General features: G+C 54.0%; 1 protein-coding gene across 1 annotated transcript; it reads left to right on the top strand.

The window, feature by feature from the left end:
• Positions 1–2,936: 2,936 nt before the first annotated feature.
• Positions 2,937–16,328, top strand: BSG (basigin (Ok blood group); the record flags this gene model as incomplete). The annotated part of the gene is made up of 9 exons (XM_082011010.1): positions 2,937–3,018; positions 7,802–8,149; positions 9,735–9,891; positions 11,678–11,766; positions 12,263–12,390; positions 12,615–12,888; positions 15,296–15,320; positions 15,640–15,710; positions 16,235–16,328. The coding sequence occupies 8 exons, from the start codon at positions 2,937–2,939 to the stop codon at positions 15,695–15,697; spliced, it is 1,161 nt and encodes a 386-aa protein (XP_081867136.1). The 3' UTR covers positions 15,698–15,710; positions 16,235–16,328.
• Positions 16,329–17,311: the final 983 nt, after the last annotated feature.

Genomic DNA, 17,311 nt, shown 5'->3' with positions numbered 1-17,311 from the left:
AGGGCTGTGGGTGGGGGCTGCGGGAGCAGCCTTGGGTCCTGTGGCTGCCCTCTTCCCTCCCTCCCCAAACCCACAGAGCGGGCAGGAGTGTCTGGGCAGAGTTGCCTTTGGCCTGGGGAGCATCTCTGCCCTTCCTGGCAAGGGGAGGGCAGAGTGTCCCTGGCCTCTGCCCCTGAGCTGTGGCCAGTGCTTGGTCTCTGCCTGGCCAGGAGGGCAGGCTCTGCCGAGCCCTTAAAACCCTCCAGCGCTGCACTGGGAAGCTGTTTTTCCCTCTTGCTCCTCGGAGACCAGCTGTGCAGCGCAGGCATCTCCGCGGGCAGCGGACCTGCCCAGGCGGTGCCCGGCTGCGCAGAGCGGCGGCTGACGGGTGCCCGGGGCCCTCGCGGCTGCTCTGATCCGGGTGCAGCTGGATGCGCCCCAAGCCCACAGGCCAGGACCAGCCAGGACATGCGAGCTCTCGAGGCTGCGGCGAGCTCCCGGCTGCCCGGCTCCGACTACGCAGCCGAGGGGCCTCACCAGTGCCTCGTCCTCCTGGGCTGGGGAGGTCAGTTCTGCCACCAGCTCCTCGAGGCCATGGCAGGGACGTGCCCCTAGTAAACCGCCTGCCGAGGGCTCTCCGTGCCCCGCAGGGCTCCTGCCCCTGCTCACACCCCCTGGGCAAAGCTTGTCAGAGGGGGAGTGAGCAAAACTTCCCCCCTGCCCTGGAGCTGTGCAAATGAGATCAGGCTTTGAGTGATGCCTGTGACTGCACGTGGCAAATGCATGTGCTTTGTTGCCTCAGGAAATGAGGCTAAAAGGTGAATAGGATTATTGTCACTTTACTCAGGCCTGGCAAACGGCTTCCAAGGTCACCCAGCCAGCACAGAGCAGCAGTGGCCCTGGCTGCTGCTTCAAAGCCAGCCCCCCACCTCCTTTTCCTGGGGGGCTTGCTCCACGCACCCTGGATGTGCCCACCGAACTGCTGTGCTCATGTACCCCCTGCCTTTGCCAGCTCCTTGCAGCCAGTTACCTCCCTGCTGCGCTCGGGGTACTGCTGTGGGTAACGGGGTAGTGATTCCAGCAGCACTGGGAGCTGCCACCAGTCCTGGGGTGTCTGGGGTGCCTTGGTCTTGCAAAACCGGGCAGCTCAGAGAGGGATGGCTTCCCTGCCGCTTGCTGTCCCCACTGTCAGGATGGTCCTGGGCCCTGTGTGGCCCCTTTCCCCCAGCCTGGACAGCTGAGAGCTCTTGGCAATGCCAGCTGTGAGACATGACATGCTGGAGGCTGCCTGGAGTGGGACTGGCTCCTTGGGGGGTGCCACAGGCTGCCATTGCCCTGTTTCTGCCCCATTTCTGCACCACACTGCAGGACCTGCATCTGCCGAATGCCTCCAGCACAGGGGGGAGCGTGGAGGGGGAGTGCGGTGGCTGACGGATGGGAGCGGGCAGCTGGGCAGGACGTGCCACGGGCAGATGCAGCACTTGCAGGAAGAAACGCTCCGGGAGGACTCAGAAGCTTACAAGAGCTGGCAGATCCCCATGGAGAGCATGGCAGGGGCTGGCGCCGCTGATCCCATTGTTTAGGCTCTTCTTGCCCCCCGGCCCAGCGCCTTCAGCCCCCCGGCTGTGAGCGCTCGCGCCCGGGGCTGGGTTAGTCACGAGTTGGCTGCCGGGATGGGGAAGAGCTGGGGACGGAGCCGCTGCCCTGCAGAGGCCCCTTTGCCCCGGCTGCCTTGGGGCCGCAGCACCCAGCCATGCTTGGTTATCGCCTGCCCCAGCCCCTCAGGCTTATCAGGCTGCTCCAGCTGGGCTGGTGCTGGCAACTTGAGGCGCATCATCACCCTGGTCTGGCGGAAAGTACCGCCTGGGCTGAGATCCCAGGGCCAGGTGCTTTCCCTGCACCTCGGGGTACCCTGACCAGGGGCTCTGGGGCCCTTGCCGAAGGCTGGACGGGGGCTGTGGGACAGGGCTCCGTGCAGCCGGCCGGGTCCCTGGCATGCAGGGCTGCCGGTTTGTCTTGGCACCGGCCCCGCTGTTGTTTGCGGGAGGTATTGTCTCTGCCTTGCTCCCCGCGCCGAGGAAGCACCACCCGGTTCCCTTCCCACGCATCCCGCTGCGGGGATGCAGCAGCCCCCACGCAGGCGGCCCCGCCTCACCCCCAGCGCCGGCACCGCCACGGCGGTGGCGAGGCGGCCCCTGGCCCTCCCGCGCGCCCCTGCCCACGGTGCGCCCCGAGGGGGCGCAGGCCCCCGGCAGCCCCACGCGCCACGCGCGCTGCTCGGCTTGGCGGGGGTGGCAACTCTCGCAAATGTACGTTCGACCTCCCCTCCTCACCGCAGCGAGCGCCCACGTTACCAGGCCCTGCCCGCTCCCCGCCGCGTGCGGCTCTTTGAGCTCCCCGCTGCGCCGACCTCCAGCCCGTGCCACCGGCACCCGCAGCCACGTCCACGCCGCCAGCAGCCTCCCGGCGCAGCCCGGAGCCGTGCGGCGGCAGCGGAGCAGCCCTTCCCCGAAACCGTGACCTCCCTCCCGCTGCCGCCTTGGTGCCAAATACGGCCGGGACCCCCCGGGTGCCGCCCGCCCTTCCCCGTCCCTCGCGCGTGCGGGAGCGGGCCCGGCCCGGCCGCGGGCGCTGCGGCCCCTTGTCCCCCGCCGCCCGCCGTCCGCCTCTCCCCGCCGCGCCTCCTCATTGGCTGCCCTTCCGGTTGGTGGGCGTGGCCGCGGCGGGACCGGCCCGAACCGGCTCTCCCTGCAGGGGACAGGAAGGAGAGGAGCGCTCAGTCGTACCTTTTTTCTGATTGGCCGCGTTGGGCTGGGTGGGCGGGCCATTTCGACTGAGCTGCGTCACGATTGGCCATCGGGAGGGCCGAGGGGGCGCGGCCCGCCCCGGGCCCGCCCCCGTGACCCCTCGCGGCGCTTATAGCGAGCGGCGCGGCGCGGCGCGGAGCGCAGGTGGAGATGGCGGCGGGCGTGGTGCGGTCGTGCGGCCTCCTGGCGCTGCTCCTCCTCGGCGGGCTGGTCGCCGGCGTCGCGGGGACAAGTACGGCACGGCGGCGACTGGGGGGGGCTCGGGGCGGCCTGGGCCGGGGAGGCTTTAGGCCGGGGAAGGGGCCCTGAGGCAGCGCCCTGGGGGGGGCGGGCCGTGTGTGTGTGCGCGCGCTCCGCGGGACGGCTCCCGGGCGGGGGCTGTGGCCGCGGGCGGGGGGCTGCGAGGCTCTGCGGCGGGCTCGGGCGGCGCCGCTCGGTGGGGCGGAGCGGGGCCGGGGCCGGCCGGGCGGCGGTGCGGGCGCCCTGCGGCGAGGCACGTCGCGCGGCGGGCGGGGCCGGGCGGCGGGGGGGCGGCGCCCCAAAGCCGCGCTGCGGCCGGGGGGCTCGGAGCGGGGCGCCCCCGGTCCGTCGGCGGCCGCTAGCTCGCGCCTTGCGCAGGCCGGTCGCCGCAGGGGCGGTGAGCTGCCCGTGCTTCCGGAGCTGCCTTAGCGAGGAGGAGAAAGTTTATTCCTCGCGGCCACTTCTCCGGTTTCCAGCTTGCGCGGAGTAACAGGTCTCGAGGCTTCAAAACCCCGAAGATGTTCACGTGACGCTTAAGTTGATAATCCCCTAATGAGGAAACAACTCCTGGTCTCTGGCCGGTTGCGATGAGCAGCTGGGAGCTGGGTGCAGTGCTGGCGATCACGGCAGCCTGTTGCTGGGTGCTTCAGACACGAGCCGGGATTTGCCGTGTGCTGGTGCTCTGGCTTCGTTTTCTCGCCTCTTGAGCTCGTGTCAGAGGGGCCTGGCCCATCGGTGTGTTCAGGGCCACAGCTGAGCAGGCTGCCTTGGCAAGCACAGCGGCTTTTTCCCGCGGAGGACTCTGCAGTCTCTGACTGAGACCTGATGCAGGAGGTGCTGGTGGTAAAGGCTTTGTTTTATTGTGAGTGGTAGGCTGCTGTTTCTGGCTGTTTAGTATGTTAGGTACATAAAAATTTGTAGCCTGTTTGTGGTGTCAGACTTATTTCAGTGTAGTTGAGCCAAACCCAAAGACTGAAGCAAAAGAGTGGGAGGATTCTGAAAAACCCAGGGGTAGTGACAGAAGTGTCTCTGCGCCAGCGTTTCCTTGCAGCAGAGTTGCATTTTAATACTGCAGAACAGGAGGGCAGGGGAGAGCCTTCTCCTAAACTTCACGCTTAGGGTAGACTGTGAGTTTCATAAACTAACCTGAAACAGCCTATGTCGGCTGCTTCCCGCTCAGTCTGCCACACTGAGCGCTGGCAGAGGCCTGCGATGAGCAATCCCTTCTCCAAGGGATCGATGCGAATGAGATGTGGAGAAGGCTGTTTCTATCCTTGGTCTGGAAGAGCTGCTCTGCAAGCCCGTTGGTTGTGTAACACACGTGTCCTGCCCTGTGGGGGAGCTGTGGGGCTCTTGGGCTTGTAACGATGCTGGTCCTTCAAGTAAGCAGAGTGGGGGGCTGGAAAGTGAGGCGTTTTGCCTCTCAGCAGTGTTTAGATTTGGCTTTAGGGAGCAGACCTCATGAGAGGTGGTCCTTTTAAACGTCCCAGCTTTGGTAGCTCTCCATGCAGAACAAGCGGCTGAAGCGCAGGTAGGCACGTGCTTGGACTCTGCGCCCTCAGGAGGAGGTATCCTGACTGAAAGCGCTCGCCTTTGACCTGGCTGTCTAGTGAACTGCCTCATTATGCGAAACTTAAGGGGGGAGTAATTTTTATAGCTCTTAGTGGAAATGGCAAAAAGTGTCAGAGCCTCATATATCCCCTTCCAAGGCCAAGAAGCAAAGGTCATGCCAGGGAGGAGAGTGTACCCTGCGGGCCGGTGCAGGCTCCTGCCAGGCTCGGCTGCCCGGAGCGCAGACACTGTTTATACCACGAGAACTCCTCCCTCTGCTCCAGGGGCAGAGGTTGCTTTTAGTTTGAGGGTGACTTGCGAGAATGTTACCTGGTCTTGTCTGCCTTCCCCGCTGTCCAGCTTGATCAAATACTGCACTGTGCCCAAGAGAATTGCCCAGCTCTGTTCTGTGAAGAATGTCTTGTTTTTGTGAGCTGGTTTCAACTTGCAGCCCATCACCATTTGGAAAATGTTTGAGTAGCTCTGATCGATTCTAGTGTATTGATGCTGGCTGTGCTGGTATCTCCCTGGACTTGGTGAGTGCTTTCCCCAGCTGTGAATACCCAGGATTTTGATTGCCTGGTCTGCTTTGTGTTGGAAGGAGAAGGGGATATTAATCCCATGGGAATTCAAATGGTACTTGCTGTTACTGCTTGCTGAAGCTTTTTAGCCTGTCTGAACTGCATGAAGTGCCCTCCAACTCAGAGAAAGTAACCTTGCAACAGCTTACTTTGTCAGCATACAATAATCACCTTGTATCTGTAAAAAAAAAAAAGCAGCCTACCAAAAAAATGAAAAACAACCTACTCTTGATCTTTACTAGCTCCCATTTTAAGTCAGGCTGTAGTTAAAATGGGGCAGGCTTCTACAAGTCCTGTAGTCAGTTCTATGACTCTTCAAAATTAGGTGGTTGGGAGTGTTTAATCACAGGCCTGCGGGTTAAAAAAAACCCAAACCCCATTTGGCACACAGATAAGTTCTAGAAGCGAAACTCGGTGTATGAGAAAGTTGCTTACAGCTGACACTCCTCTGTGTCTTTTGGCCCCCCTCCCCCCCCATCACCTCCCACTGTTTTAAAAGCAGTTCAAGAAGATCATTCTGGTGTCTCTGGTACAATTCTGTCATCCAGAGTCACCTGGAAACCTTGAAACTCCTGCAAAGGTGATGTTGAACAGTGCATTCCGGAATGTAACCAGCAGTACTGTGGTTGGTATATGAAACGGCAACGAGTTTTTTAGCCCTCAAGTTACTCTGACCTCTGTTTTTAAGGTACCTTAGTTTTCAGTATCAGCCTTCTAAAAGTGGCTTGGTCTCAGATGAGGGTCAGTTCTCTCCTTCCTTGTCCAGGCATGTTTATTCTTCCAGACTTCTAAAGCTTTAGTGTATAGAGCTAATTTTTCCTTTGAGAAATGCAGAATTGATTTATTTAGGACTCCGCAACTTACCTTGCGGACTTGTAGTTTTCCTGAGTTTGAGCAAACTTGGTTTTGTAATACTGATGTGTTTCTACAATCCAAAAAATAGTCATAGGATTTCTTGCTAAAAAATCTTCACATATTCAAAAAACCAAAAAAATTGCTCCCAAACCCACCTCCTTTGTGCCTGTACCTCATGGTACATATATGGAGGGTTGTATATAATCATGAACTTTAAGTGCTTGACGACTGGGTAAATTAATTTCTTGGAAGAGGCTTTGTGTGTGGGATGCCCCGTAAGCCTGCTGTTGGCACGTCTGAAGCACAGTCAGTGTGCCGGAAGGACGTGTTGCAAGCTTAACTAGTTCTTCGTAAATCTGGCTGAGGTTGAGTCACGTAAGTAGCCTTGACCCACGAGTGATGTCTTTTCCTGAAGCGGTGTTGCTAGAGCCTCCCTTCCTGCCCACTCTGAGAACGGCTCCCCTGGGGCCCTGCCCTTCTCCCGGCTGCCTTGGAATGGCTGGGGCAGTCTGCACCTGGGGACTGCTGGTCGCTGTGCCTGGCTAATAGCCTGAAGATGTTTGGCAGCGCAGCCTTCTGCAGCCCAGTGGCTCATGGCCCTACCTTTGGACTGTCTCGTTTTCGAAAGCCGAACCCCCTGACCTCTCGCTGCAAGAGCAGTTTGAAAAATACCGTAGTTCCCGGCTGCAGCTGCTTCTCATGCTTTTAATCTCTTTATTACTAATTTAGCTCTGCAAAGTTGTCTTGCCTGAGATGAAAAGTCTGATTTCACTGTTTGTATGACAATGAATGTTACACATTTCCTCACCTGGCTTGTGACATCTCGCAGACTGCAAGGCATTCCCCCCCTCCAAAAAAGCTGTTAATACTGTGTTTAAAAGTATCTGGTGGGCGTCTTAGCGAGCAGAGTGGTGAATCAAGTGTGTGAGTGGCGCAGAGAGCAGCCCGTGCAGCGAGGGCTGGCAGATGGGGCCGGCAAAGGGTGCCGTGTCCTCTGGTCACTGCACAGCGACGCAGGGGTGGCCGGGGCCCGGCCAGCTCGGAACTACGGTCAGCTGAGCTCGAGTGTGTGGAGCCAGGAGGAGCGGACCTGTTCCTCTTCAGAGAGCAGAGTAATGAAGCACTTTTCCTGTTACAGTTATCTTAACAAAACTGACTCAGCAGGGCTTGGTCTGTGTCCTGGGCGCTGCTGGGCACCTGGCAAAGGTGCTGCCCTCCCTGCAGCGGGACGAGAAGTGGGTTCTGCTGCCGTGCTGCTGCCAGCCTTCCGTCGCAGCCTGCAGTGGGGGCTTTGGCGAGCCTTGCCAGAGCATAGGGGATGCTAATTTTGTGTGGGGACTGTGGAAGCTGGATAAGCCCCTGAAACAAAAATGTGTTGTTGTCTTCCTCCGGAACTGAAAGAGCTTGGAGACTGGGTGTCGGGAGAAGCGTTGCAGGCTCTTGGTCCGCCCTGGTGAGCATCATGCTGTCCCTTGCAGAAGACGGGCGATGCCATGACTGCTGTGGGTTTCTTGTTTGGATAGTGGCAAATACTGTGTGCTGGCTTGTATGTTCTGGTTTTGCAGTGGAGTCGCAGGAAGTATTGTTGTCTGGAGATGCAACAATTGAAAATAAGTCCTGTCTGCACTGGGCAGAGTTCAGAGAGTGTGGAGGGGAGGGAGGGAAGAGTACACTGATCTGAAGATTGTATGTGGCCTCTTCTCAATGGCTGAATTTTTTTTTTGCTTGTAGAGGGGTGAATTCTTGCTTTGCACTAACACTTTGCACTAATACCTCTTCAACTCATAGCTGGTTTTATAAAGTCACCACTGTCTCAAAAGAGACTGACTCAGGACAGCGTCGAGTTGTACTGCGAGGCGATTGGCAATCCTATCCCTGAGATCCAGTGGTGGTTTGAGGGAAACGAACCAAATGAGACCTATGCTCAGCTCTGGGATGGCGCACGGCAGGACCGTGTCAAAATCAACGCCACCTACAACCTGCACTCTACCAGTACCATCTACATCGCAAACCTCACAAGCGACGACTCGGGCATGTATGAGTGCCGGGCTAGCAACGACCCTGACCGCAACCACTTGTCGAAGAGCCCCAAAGTCAAATGGATCCGTTCCCAGGCGAACGTTTTTGTCATCGAACGTGAGTGGCCACACTGAGGCCTTGGCACTTGCTCAGACACCGGTGTCTTGAGTCTCCTGCTGTGCTCACCCCTGCACCTGTGTCCTGTGGCTCCTCACCCTCCCACCCCAGCTGTAGAACTGAGAGACTCCCACCCTCTGTCATCTCCCTCACCACCTGTGACTTGACCCGAAATGGCCCTGCTCAAAAAGGGTTGTGGCTTCCCAACCAAAACACCCTTCGGCAATCCTGTGCCCTTTCCGGAGCCAAAGACCTGGAACCTACTGCTTATTCCTGAGTGCCTCAGAGTCCTGGTGCTGGCTTGCAGAATTGAGAGTCTTGATTCTGCAGTAGACTCTGCCCTAACCACCACTGACAAACTGGCCCTTCCCTACAGCTCGTACAGCTTCTGCTCCTGTGAACCATCTTGCTTTAAGCTCGCTTTCTTGCTAGTGATACAAGCTGTGGGGAACAAAACCTGCTTTGAGTTTCCTGAGATGCAACCGTTTTTGAAATGGCCGTGTCTGTGTGCGTCACTGATGTAGTTGCTTGTCCTGTGGAAGTGACCAGATTCCCTCTGCTTACAGAGCTGGCAGTCAAACTCTGGAGCTAACAGGCAGCTGCTTTGAGTAACAGAAACCTGGGCCAGTGTGAGGGAATTTAACATCCTGCTAAGGTCTCACTACCAATCCTGAAGTTAGCAGAGCAGTCTTGTCAGCATAAATGTACTAGGGAATACAGAACTTCAGCAGAACCTTCTTCTGGTGGAATTTGGGTAGGAAGAAAAGCGAAATGCTTGTCAGCCCTGTGCAAACATTGTTCCTTCCAGGAGACTGAGGTTGAGAGGAAGGGTAGGAACCGTAGTGCCACCAGGGCTGTGTAATGATGCTGCTAATGGCAGCTGTTTTCTTGGACTGCCTCCTACAAGTAGAAGTGTCTGAGTCATCTTATGTTACATAATTTACTGCTGCTTGGCACATGGAGGCTCAGGACTTTTTGGAGTCATGGTTCTATGTGTTCTCCCTGGAGTAAATCTAACTGTAATCTCTTGGGTTGCATCAGATGATGCACACATTGCTCGCATATGGTCTTGTTTGCTGCCCCTCACAAAAGAGGGTCTTGACTGCCATCAGTTATGTGACCTGGAGGTGTCTAAGTCTGCTCAGATTCTGGAAGGTTTTGACAGCGAGTGCTGTAGTGGCTCGTAAAAGCAGAGACGCATACTCTTGTAACTGCCCTTCACAGTATGACCTTTTCCACTGCTTATTGTGCACTTAGCTCTGCTGGAGCTGCACCTTTTGTAGGGGCAGTAGGGACTCAAAACTACCCAGAGCACGTGGCAGCGATTCTGCTCGTGGTGGGAGCAGCTGCGGGGTCAGCATCAGTTATCGCTAGGTGCAGTCAGGCCCTAGTCGCCTGGTTTTCGAGTCTCTCCTATGCTGGTATCTTCAGTTCTGGTAGGAACCGATTGCAAAGGTAAGTGGAAGCTATGATAGAGATAAGGAGCTGTGGGTTTTGGTAACTGTTTGCATTAAAGGTTCTTGGGCAGGCATGTGACCTCTGGAATACTGCATGTTAACTTCAATTGAATTATTTACAAATGCAGGTCCAGACATCAAGGTTCATGTAACTGGTGTTTCTGGCAAGCTGATCCTCACCTGTAACATGACTGGGTCTTACCCTGCCATCGATGGTCACGAATGGATGCATGGGGACAAGATACTTCAAACGGACACGGAGTCAAGTGCTTTCACCAGTTACACGTGAGTGTCAGGGGCAAGGTCAAATAAGGATCTGAACAGGTTTTTTACCAGGTGCAATTAATGTTTCCTGTCGGCTGAGCCCAAAGCTAAATACTTGCAGTCTTGCTGAATGTAGGCTTTTGAACTTTAGAACATACGATGAGCTAAACAAGGTTTTGGTAAGGCCTGGCATTTTCGACTTTATGGGGAGGAGGAGTCAGAAAGGAGGAGGAAGGGAAAGTTATATGCCACAGATATCCTTTTAGTAAGAGAAGTTCTGCTGCTTCATGCCTTCCTGCAGGCGTTCAGCTGGGCTCGGTTGGTTTGTCAGGTGCGGCGTGCGAGGTACAACATGGCTGAGGCTGCTGCCTGGCCTGTGTCTGCACCGCCCGTCTGCAGCACTGACGTCGGTGTGCTAGAGCTGTTTTCCCAGAGCTTTGGGGGACCCCTGCTCTGGGCAGGACATCAGCTCCCTGCTCCCCAGAGGCCACGTGTGGAACAAGAGACTCCAGCGTATGTTGTCTCTGCCGTTGGGTTTTATGTACCTTTCCGAAGTCCAGCGGTTCTTGCAGCAGAAGCTGGGAAGCTGCCTGCAGCTTATGGGCAACGCTCAGGAGCTGTTTGCAGGGTGTAGCTGAGCAGAAGCGGGAGTACCAGCCTTATTGTAACAGTGCAGTGAGCTTTCCTCTTTGATTACAGTCAGGCCTGGCTGGCACTGACCCAGCAGCTGTAGAGGCATCATGTCCTTTTGTACGGCAGTGCCGACGTGCCTGTCTCCCCATAGCAACAGGGAGCTGAACAAGGATTAAAGTATTTATAACCCAGCCTCCCTCGCGTGACCTCAATTCCTTAGTTGAGTGGTTTTTGGAAGTGGGAAGCGCCATGCACAGCAGAACTGACAAACAGCCTGTTGTCCCAGTGCAGCCATGGGACTGAAACTTTGCCTGCCCCTTCCCTTGAGTGGGTATTACTAAGCTGCGGAATGAGGTTTGTTGCGGTGCAGCATAATCTACTAAATCTCATTGCAGCAGCTTTACAAAAGGAAAATGGGGAGTTCTTCCTATGCTTGAATCAATCCAGAGTAACCCAGCCTGGGTATTTCTTTGCCACTGCTTTGCCACGTGTTTCAGTGGGCTTTCCTGCATGGGAAGAACAGCTTTCCTCTGAATCTGTTCTCCTAAGCTCCTTGCCTGTCTCCTTTCGAGGTGAACTGCAGGGCTGACATCCACCATGTAGCCATGTTCTGGGTTGTGCTAACTAGAGGACTCTCTTGCTGCACTTTCAGATTCTGTTGGCTTTGCTCAGTAGGGTGTGATTATTTTTTTTTCAATGGGCCTGTGGTCTGTGTGGAAGAGGGAAGAGCATGGAGTTGGCCAGTTCTGAAGCATACATATCGCACTGCATCTGGTGATGGTGTAATGTTGTCCTGGTGCTCCTGCTTTTCTTCATTTATACTAGCTCACAGTCTAGGTCTTAAGTTTTTTGCCCTTAGTAGAGGCCCTGATGGCAGGAGTTCTTTGGGTTAGGGAGTGAAAGCTGCCAGTTTTCAGGATTCAGAAAGCAGGGTCTTGGTGATCGCTGACTTGACAAACCTGTGTCAGACTTGGTGTATGTGAAATCGTCCTCTGTCATCCTCAGTGTGTGGGGAGGCAAGGGTGGAGAGTTGGGTTGCAGTAGGTACATGGTGCAGTATAAATACTGGCACTGGAATGGGAGAAACTGCCTGTGGAGGAGATTGCTGATGCTTTTAGATGTCTGTGGATGTCAGTTGTGCTGAACGCTTATCTGACATCCTGGTTTTTGGTAGAATTGAGGGGAAGATGGAAGAGCACTCTGGTGTCTATGAATGTGTCTACAAAACAAGCCCGATGATAAAAGGAGAAGTGAATATTTCAGGTAACTTCATATGTTTGCTTCTGGGTATGGGATGGGGAGTGGGAAAGCTGTGATCTCCTAAACGCTTTGCTTTGGTATCTTTTCATCTTTTTGAAAAGCTGCTTCTAGTCCTTATTAATAGAGCTGAAGGACTCTACATGACTATTACCAGATTTGCTCTTTGAGGCAGCTCCATTTTATCACACAGCTAAGGTGCCTGTAGGGTCAGCTCTTGGACCTTGCATTAAATCAGCCTTCTGCTGTGGGCATGTTTGCACAAGAATAATGGGAGAGGGATAATACCTGGTGGACAAATTTGAGCCTTTGCAACTTGACATGCTTTTCCCTCTGAAAATGCCAAACAATGGACAAATGATGGAAATAGAGCCACTAATGCATTTCTTAAGCTGAAGTTGAGCTTTATGGGTAACTTTGATTCCAGATAGGTGGACTGCAGGGTGTACAAATCTTTCATCTTTCCTATGAGGTGTCTGATTTTCTTTTTCTCTTGCTGTAGTTGCACCCCAAGTGATAGCATACAAGAAGTCTGAGCATGGGAATGAGGGAGACACAGGTGTGCTGATCTGCAAGAATCCCTCTTTCCCCCCTGTCAGCTCTTGGGTCTGGTACAAAAATGGTCAAGAGGTAAGTGCTGTGCTTTGATGCTCTTTCTACCCTTCTGCTTACCCTACTTGCCAGCAATGAGATGGAGGACCTTGTCCATCAGAATTAGCTGTTTCAGAGTAGCCTCCCCAGTGCCATGGCAAGGAGGATTTCTGTAAGCGGTAGGACCATGCATGGTAAGTGAGCAGCTCCCCCCATGTCAGCACTGCCCTGAGAGCTGTCTCTTTCTCCCTTTCTCCCTCCAGCCCATCGTCAATGGTTCTGGTCGATACATTATCAAGTCCAGTGGCAACAAGACAGAGTTACGCATTCTTAAACTGAATATTGAGGAGGATACAGGTGACTACCACTGCAATGCCACCAACTCTTATGGCTTTGGTGGTGCCATCGTGAACCTGCGTGTACGCAGCCGCCTGGCAGCGCTCTGGCCCTTCCTGGGTATTGTGGCAGAAGTCCTTGTTCTTGTCACCATCATCTTCATCTATGAGAAGAGGAGGAAGCCAGATGAGGTTCTTGATGGTAAGAGGTGCTTGGGTTAAATCTTTGAGGAGACCAAGTAACTTGTAGGGTGCAAGCAAGATGTTCTTGTAGAGAACTTGGAGTTTCCTTTAAGATGGGCATTAATTTGAGGGCTGCTTCTCAGGGCACTTCTAAAACCGTGGTAGTCTTTACCAGGCTACTTCAGACATGGAGTTGCAAGTAATAGCACTGCTTCTGACAGTCCTTCAGCAATCTGTGCTTTGGATCTGGGGTGAGAAGATTCAGTGCAGGTCAGCCTGACCCTTTGTCTCACCAGTTCCTCTGCGCTTTGCTCAAGTGCTTCATGTGAATGTCTCCAGGACTGGGTTTTCTTTGGCAGTTAACGTTCTGGAGAAGCTGATTTGTGAATAGGTAGTAGAGCTTTTCTGGTGCTGCAAAATCGGGGGCCTGTGTCAGTGGCTCTGTAAGACCAGGCTTAGCTTAATTCAGGTTCAGTTCATGAATCTGTTTGGGTCCTCAGATGCACATCCTGACTCTCGGGGACTTCCTCAAAGCCTAGTGCTATCTTTAATCTGGTCTGGAAATATCGGCTCCTCCCTTTCCTTATCAGTAAGAATCTGCATTGTGTTAGCCCAGCTGCCCCTCCCTTATCTGATCCAGTTAACAATGAAGTGTAAATGCTTGGTATCCTTCCTGCTTACTGGGTCAGGCCCTTAGTCCTCTGCTAAGGGAACAGCACATCAGGTAGTCTGAGTGGTGTGAGGTGGAGCAGAGGGACTAAAACTAAATATCCTTCCCCTGACTAGAGGGCTTGGGGAATTGTACTCAAGGCAGTCTTACAAGCAGATGTTTTACCCTCTGACACTTGGCTGGAAGGTGGATATCTTAAGCTGCATCTTAAGATGCAGTTGTAGCTGCATCTTCCAGCAAAAACTATAGCCTGTATGTGTTGAGTGATCTGGCTTCTGACAACATCAGCCTGGTCCAATCATGTTGAGTGCTGACCTGTCAGAGCTGTAGCAGATGCTTTGACAGATGAAGACATGGTGTGTATACTGAAGTGTCCTGATGCTCCTTGGCCAAAGCTCTTAAGCTCAGGTTCCCAAGTGCTTGTGGAGGAGATTAGTGTCAAACCTGTTTGACAGACATACACGGCTTTACACTTTCCTGGTGTAAAGTGGTTGTCTCTTCCCAAAAGTCTTTGTAGCCTTGCCCCTCTTGAGAGAAGGTAACAGTAAGGCATTGCTGAGCCAGCTCAGACAAATGCTGTTCCTCATGGTATGTGGCTGTGAATTGGCTGCTCCCTGTTACCTGGGATAGGGAGAGTCTGGCTTGTGTGTGGCATGATATCCTTGCTGGTGTTATCTTTCCACTCTTCCCTTCTCTGCTGCTGTGTCACCTCAAAAGGTAAGATGGTTCCAGCCATGTTTCTGCGTCCATCCTCTCACCAGCTGTATGCAGATCTTGGAGCCCAAGGCAGTCACAATGCTTGAAGTATGGGCCTCACTGCCTGGTGCCATTTGAGGGGAGCCTGGACTGTGCAAGAGACGATGGGGAGCCTTCTGTTGGAAGGTGGCAGATTGCAAGGAGCTGGTGAAAGGCCTCAGGGCTTGGCATGTGCTGCTCAGTGTAGCAAGAATGTGGTGTGCAGTGTGTTTATCTTGATTTCACAAAATGTGTGGGGAGGAAGAAGGGTGTACTACTGCTGATGCTTAAAACCTCATTCCTGAAACATCCTGTTTGGATTCCCCTTTACTTGCTGGTGAAGTCTGTGCTCAGATCTGGGAGCCATCTGAATTAGCGGTGCTGTTGAAGTGAGAGCAGCAGGTAGGTCAGCAGCAGCTGTGCTGTCTCGCTAGGTGGATCTGTGGCTCTCTTCCGTTTTTAAGGGCTGGTGGTGTGAAGACTGGCTGGTATGCTGAGGATACACAGGGTGCAAATGTTAGACATTACCAGCCAGCGATGCTGCTTCAGAGACTGCCTGGATCCTTCCCTGTGTGGAAGGCCACTTCTGTGGCCTCCTGGGGTACTGAGGTGTGCCTCAGGTTTAACGAGGTGCCAGGCCTGACCTGTGCTGCTTGGCGGGGGGGTGGTGGTGACTTGGCTGTCCTGCGAGCCAAGGCTATGCTGTGCCAACAGAAGCAACTGCGTAACAGGAGCTTATGTCTAAGTTTGTGCCTCCTCTAAGCTTAGATGAGAAGCGGCTTAAAACTCACGCAGGGAGTGGAAGTGTTTGGGTAAGAAGTAGCCCCTGCTCTGCCAGGCCCTGGTGAAACAGGAGCCCTGTGGGTGAGATGACCTTTTGGGTTCAGTCTTGTGCGGGCAGTAGTATCCAGTAACCTGTCTGGAATGACAGTCCCCAGAGTTTAAAGAGGTGGCTGAGATTACATCTTACATGCGCTTCCCTGACGCTGTTCTTTCTTTCTATGCTGTCCTGAATGTGAAGATGATGATGGAGGATCTGCACCGCTGTAAGTACCTTGTGTTTTCCTATTTAGCCAGATTTGTACTGCTAGGTCACATCCATCCAGGGAATCTCCTCTGAATATAAAAGCTAGCTGTTGTGGAAATAACACACTAGCTTGCTGGGTGGGAGAATTTCCCCCATGGTTAATGTGGCCTGTGTATAAACCACATATAACTGGGGATAGCACCAGTGTCTCCAAAACTGACACTGTTCTGCTAACTAATCTTATCTTGCTTTATGTTGACTGTCTGTTTGAACCTGATTTACACTAGTGGCTGGGGCTTTGCTTTTTCTTTCCTCACTGCCTCTTTTTCTCTTTCCAGGAAAAGCAATGCCACAAACCACAAGGACAAGAATGTCCGCCAGAGAAACGCTAACTAAGAGCAGAGGCCAGGTGGGTGCCATTCCCGAGGGCAGAGTTGCAGCTGAGAACAGCTGCTGTGCCAGGCTCTTCACCTCCTCTCAGTGAAAGGCTCCTACAGTGGCCTGACGTGCCTGTCTCTAGCTGGAGCTCTTTATCAGCTGCTCAGGGGTCTGGCCGGGCTGCAGCATCTGCATCTGCAAAGGGTCGCTGGAAGAAGCAGAAACATCCGTGCAGGCAGAGGCTCTTCTGGTCCAGTGTTGTACTGGAGGATCTGGGGAGAGGGGCAGGGAAGTGTTGCTGTTGATTCTCTGCCTGTGGTCCAGCAGAGACCATTAGTAGCCTGGTAGGAACTGGCCAAAGCTGCTGGGACTGTGTGTGGGGAACAGCAGTGTGTCTGGCCTCGGCTCAGACAGACAAGGGGCGAAGGAGAAGATAGTGTGGGGCTCTAAAGCATGGGAAAGCCGGGACTGCCTGATGACTCCTGCCCTGGACTGAAGCAGGAGATGAGCCCTAGCCCACAGTGATTTAACTGGCTTTTCTTTCTCTCTTGCCAGGTGATGTATAGATGAAGAACTCGTCTGGACAATTTTGTTTTCTTTTAATTTTTTGGTAAAATAGCACCATGAAATATTCTAGTGCGTCCTTGCGATTCAGTTATTTCACTTTCTAAAGAAACATAAGTTGTAGAATCTAAAATACACTTTTTTAAAAAAAGAGTTATGGGAGGGTTTTTCTACCTGTAAATGTAAATCCCTAGTTTCTGGTAGTCTAGGTCACTGGCTGTCTCTGTCCTAGGTTTCTTCATGTTGGTACAAAGGGGATAGGTGGGAGGACAACTTATTTCTTCCTCACCTCTGGGAAGAACAGGGTGTGTTGGGTATGGCCATTTTGAAATGCCCTCCTTGCCTCACCTCGGTGTTTGAGGCCACTCAAGGAGCTGTGGATAACAGACCTGAGCATGCTGTGAAATGTGGAGGGTTCCTTGTGTGCTGTTCCATGGGATGTGGCTGGCATGGCCTGTGCTCCCAGCAGGTCTGTCGACCTGCCCTGTTTGTGTGGGTCGGGGAAGAAGCTGCTTTGGTGACTGTCTAGAGATGACCTCATCTGACCAAAGGGCTTAGGAGGGTAGTTCTGTGTCTTTCCCAGTGCATCACCTGGAGCAAGGCTGCACCCTTCCCTAGCATGGAAGCAGCAAGTGTCCCTGTAAGCCACTTGGCCAGGGCCACCAGGCAGATCTGCTGGTGCAGCTCCTGGGGAGGAGCGAGCGAAGGGCTCGTTCCTCAGTGTGTGCCACACCACCCGGACCCGCGCGCAGTGCCATGCTGTGTCAGGCAGACTCCAGTCAGCTCCTCCAAGAGCTGCTTTAGTTACCCTCTTAGACAACCAGGAGGCAATGTTAGAGCTGGGCACGGGGTAAATATGATTGCTGTTAACTTATTTCATGGGTTGTTAGTATCTCTTCTCAAGTTGCTACAGTGGGGGTAGGGGCAGAGTGAACAGGGGCTGTGGTGCTGGGGGGCGGTTTAGCAGCGTGTGTTCTCGTGCTTGAGCCATGTGATGCTTGCGTGACAGGAGCCGGAGAGCAGACAAGTGCTCGGTGGAGTCTAATACCTTTATTGCTGGGTAGCATT

This window comes from Phaethon aethereus, assembly GCF_964289735.1.
Source record: "Phaethon aethereus genome assembly, chromosome: 26".
NCBI lineage: Eukaryota > Metazoa > Chordata > Aves > Phaethontiformes > Phaethontidae > Phaethon > Phaethon aethereus.
The sequence above is the reverse complement of the archived record's forward strand: the minus strand, read 5'-3'. Positions and strand labels throughout refer to the sequence as shown.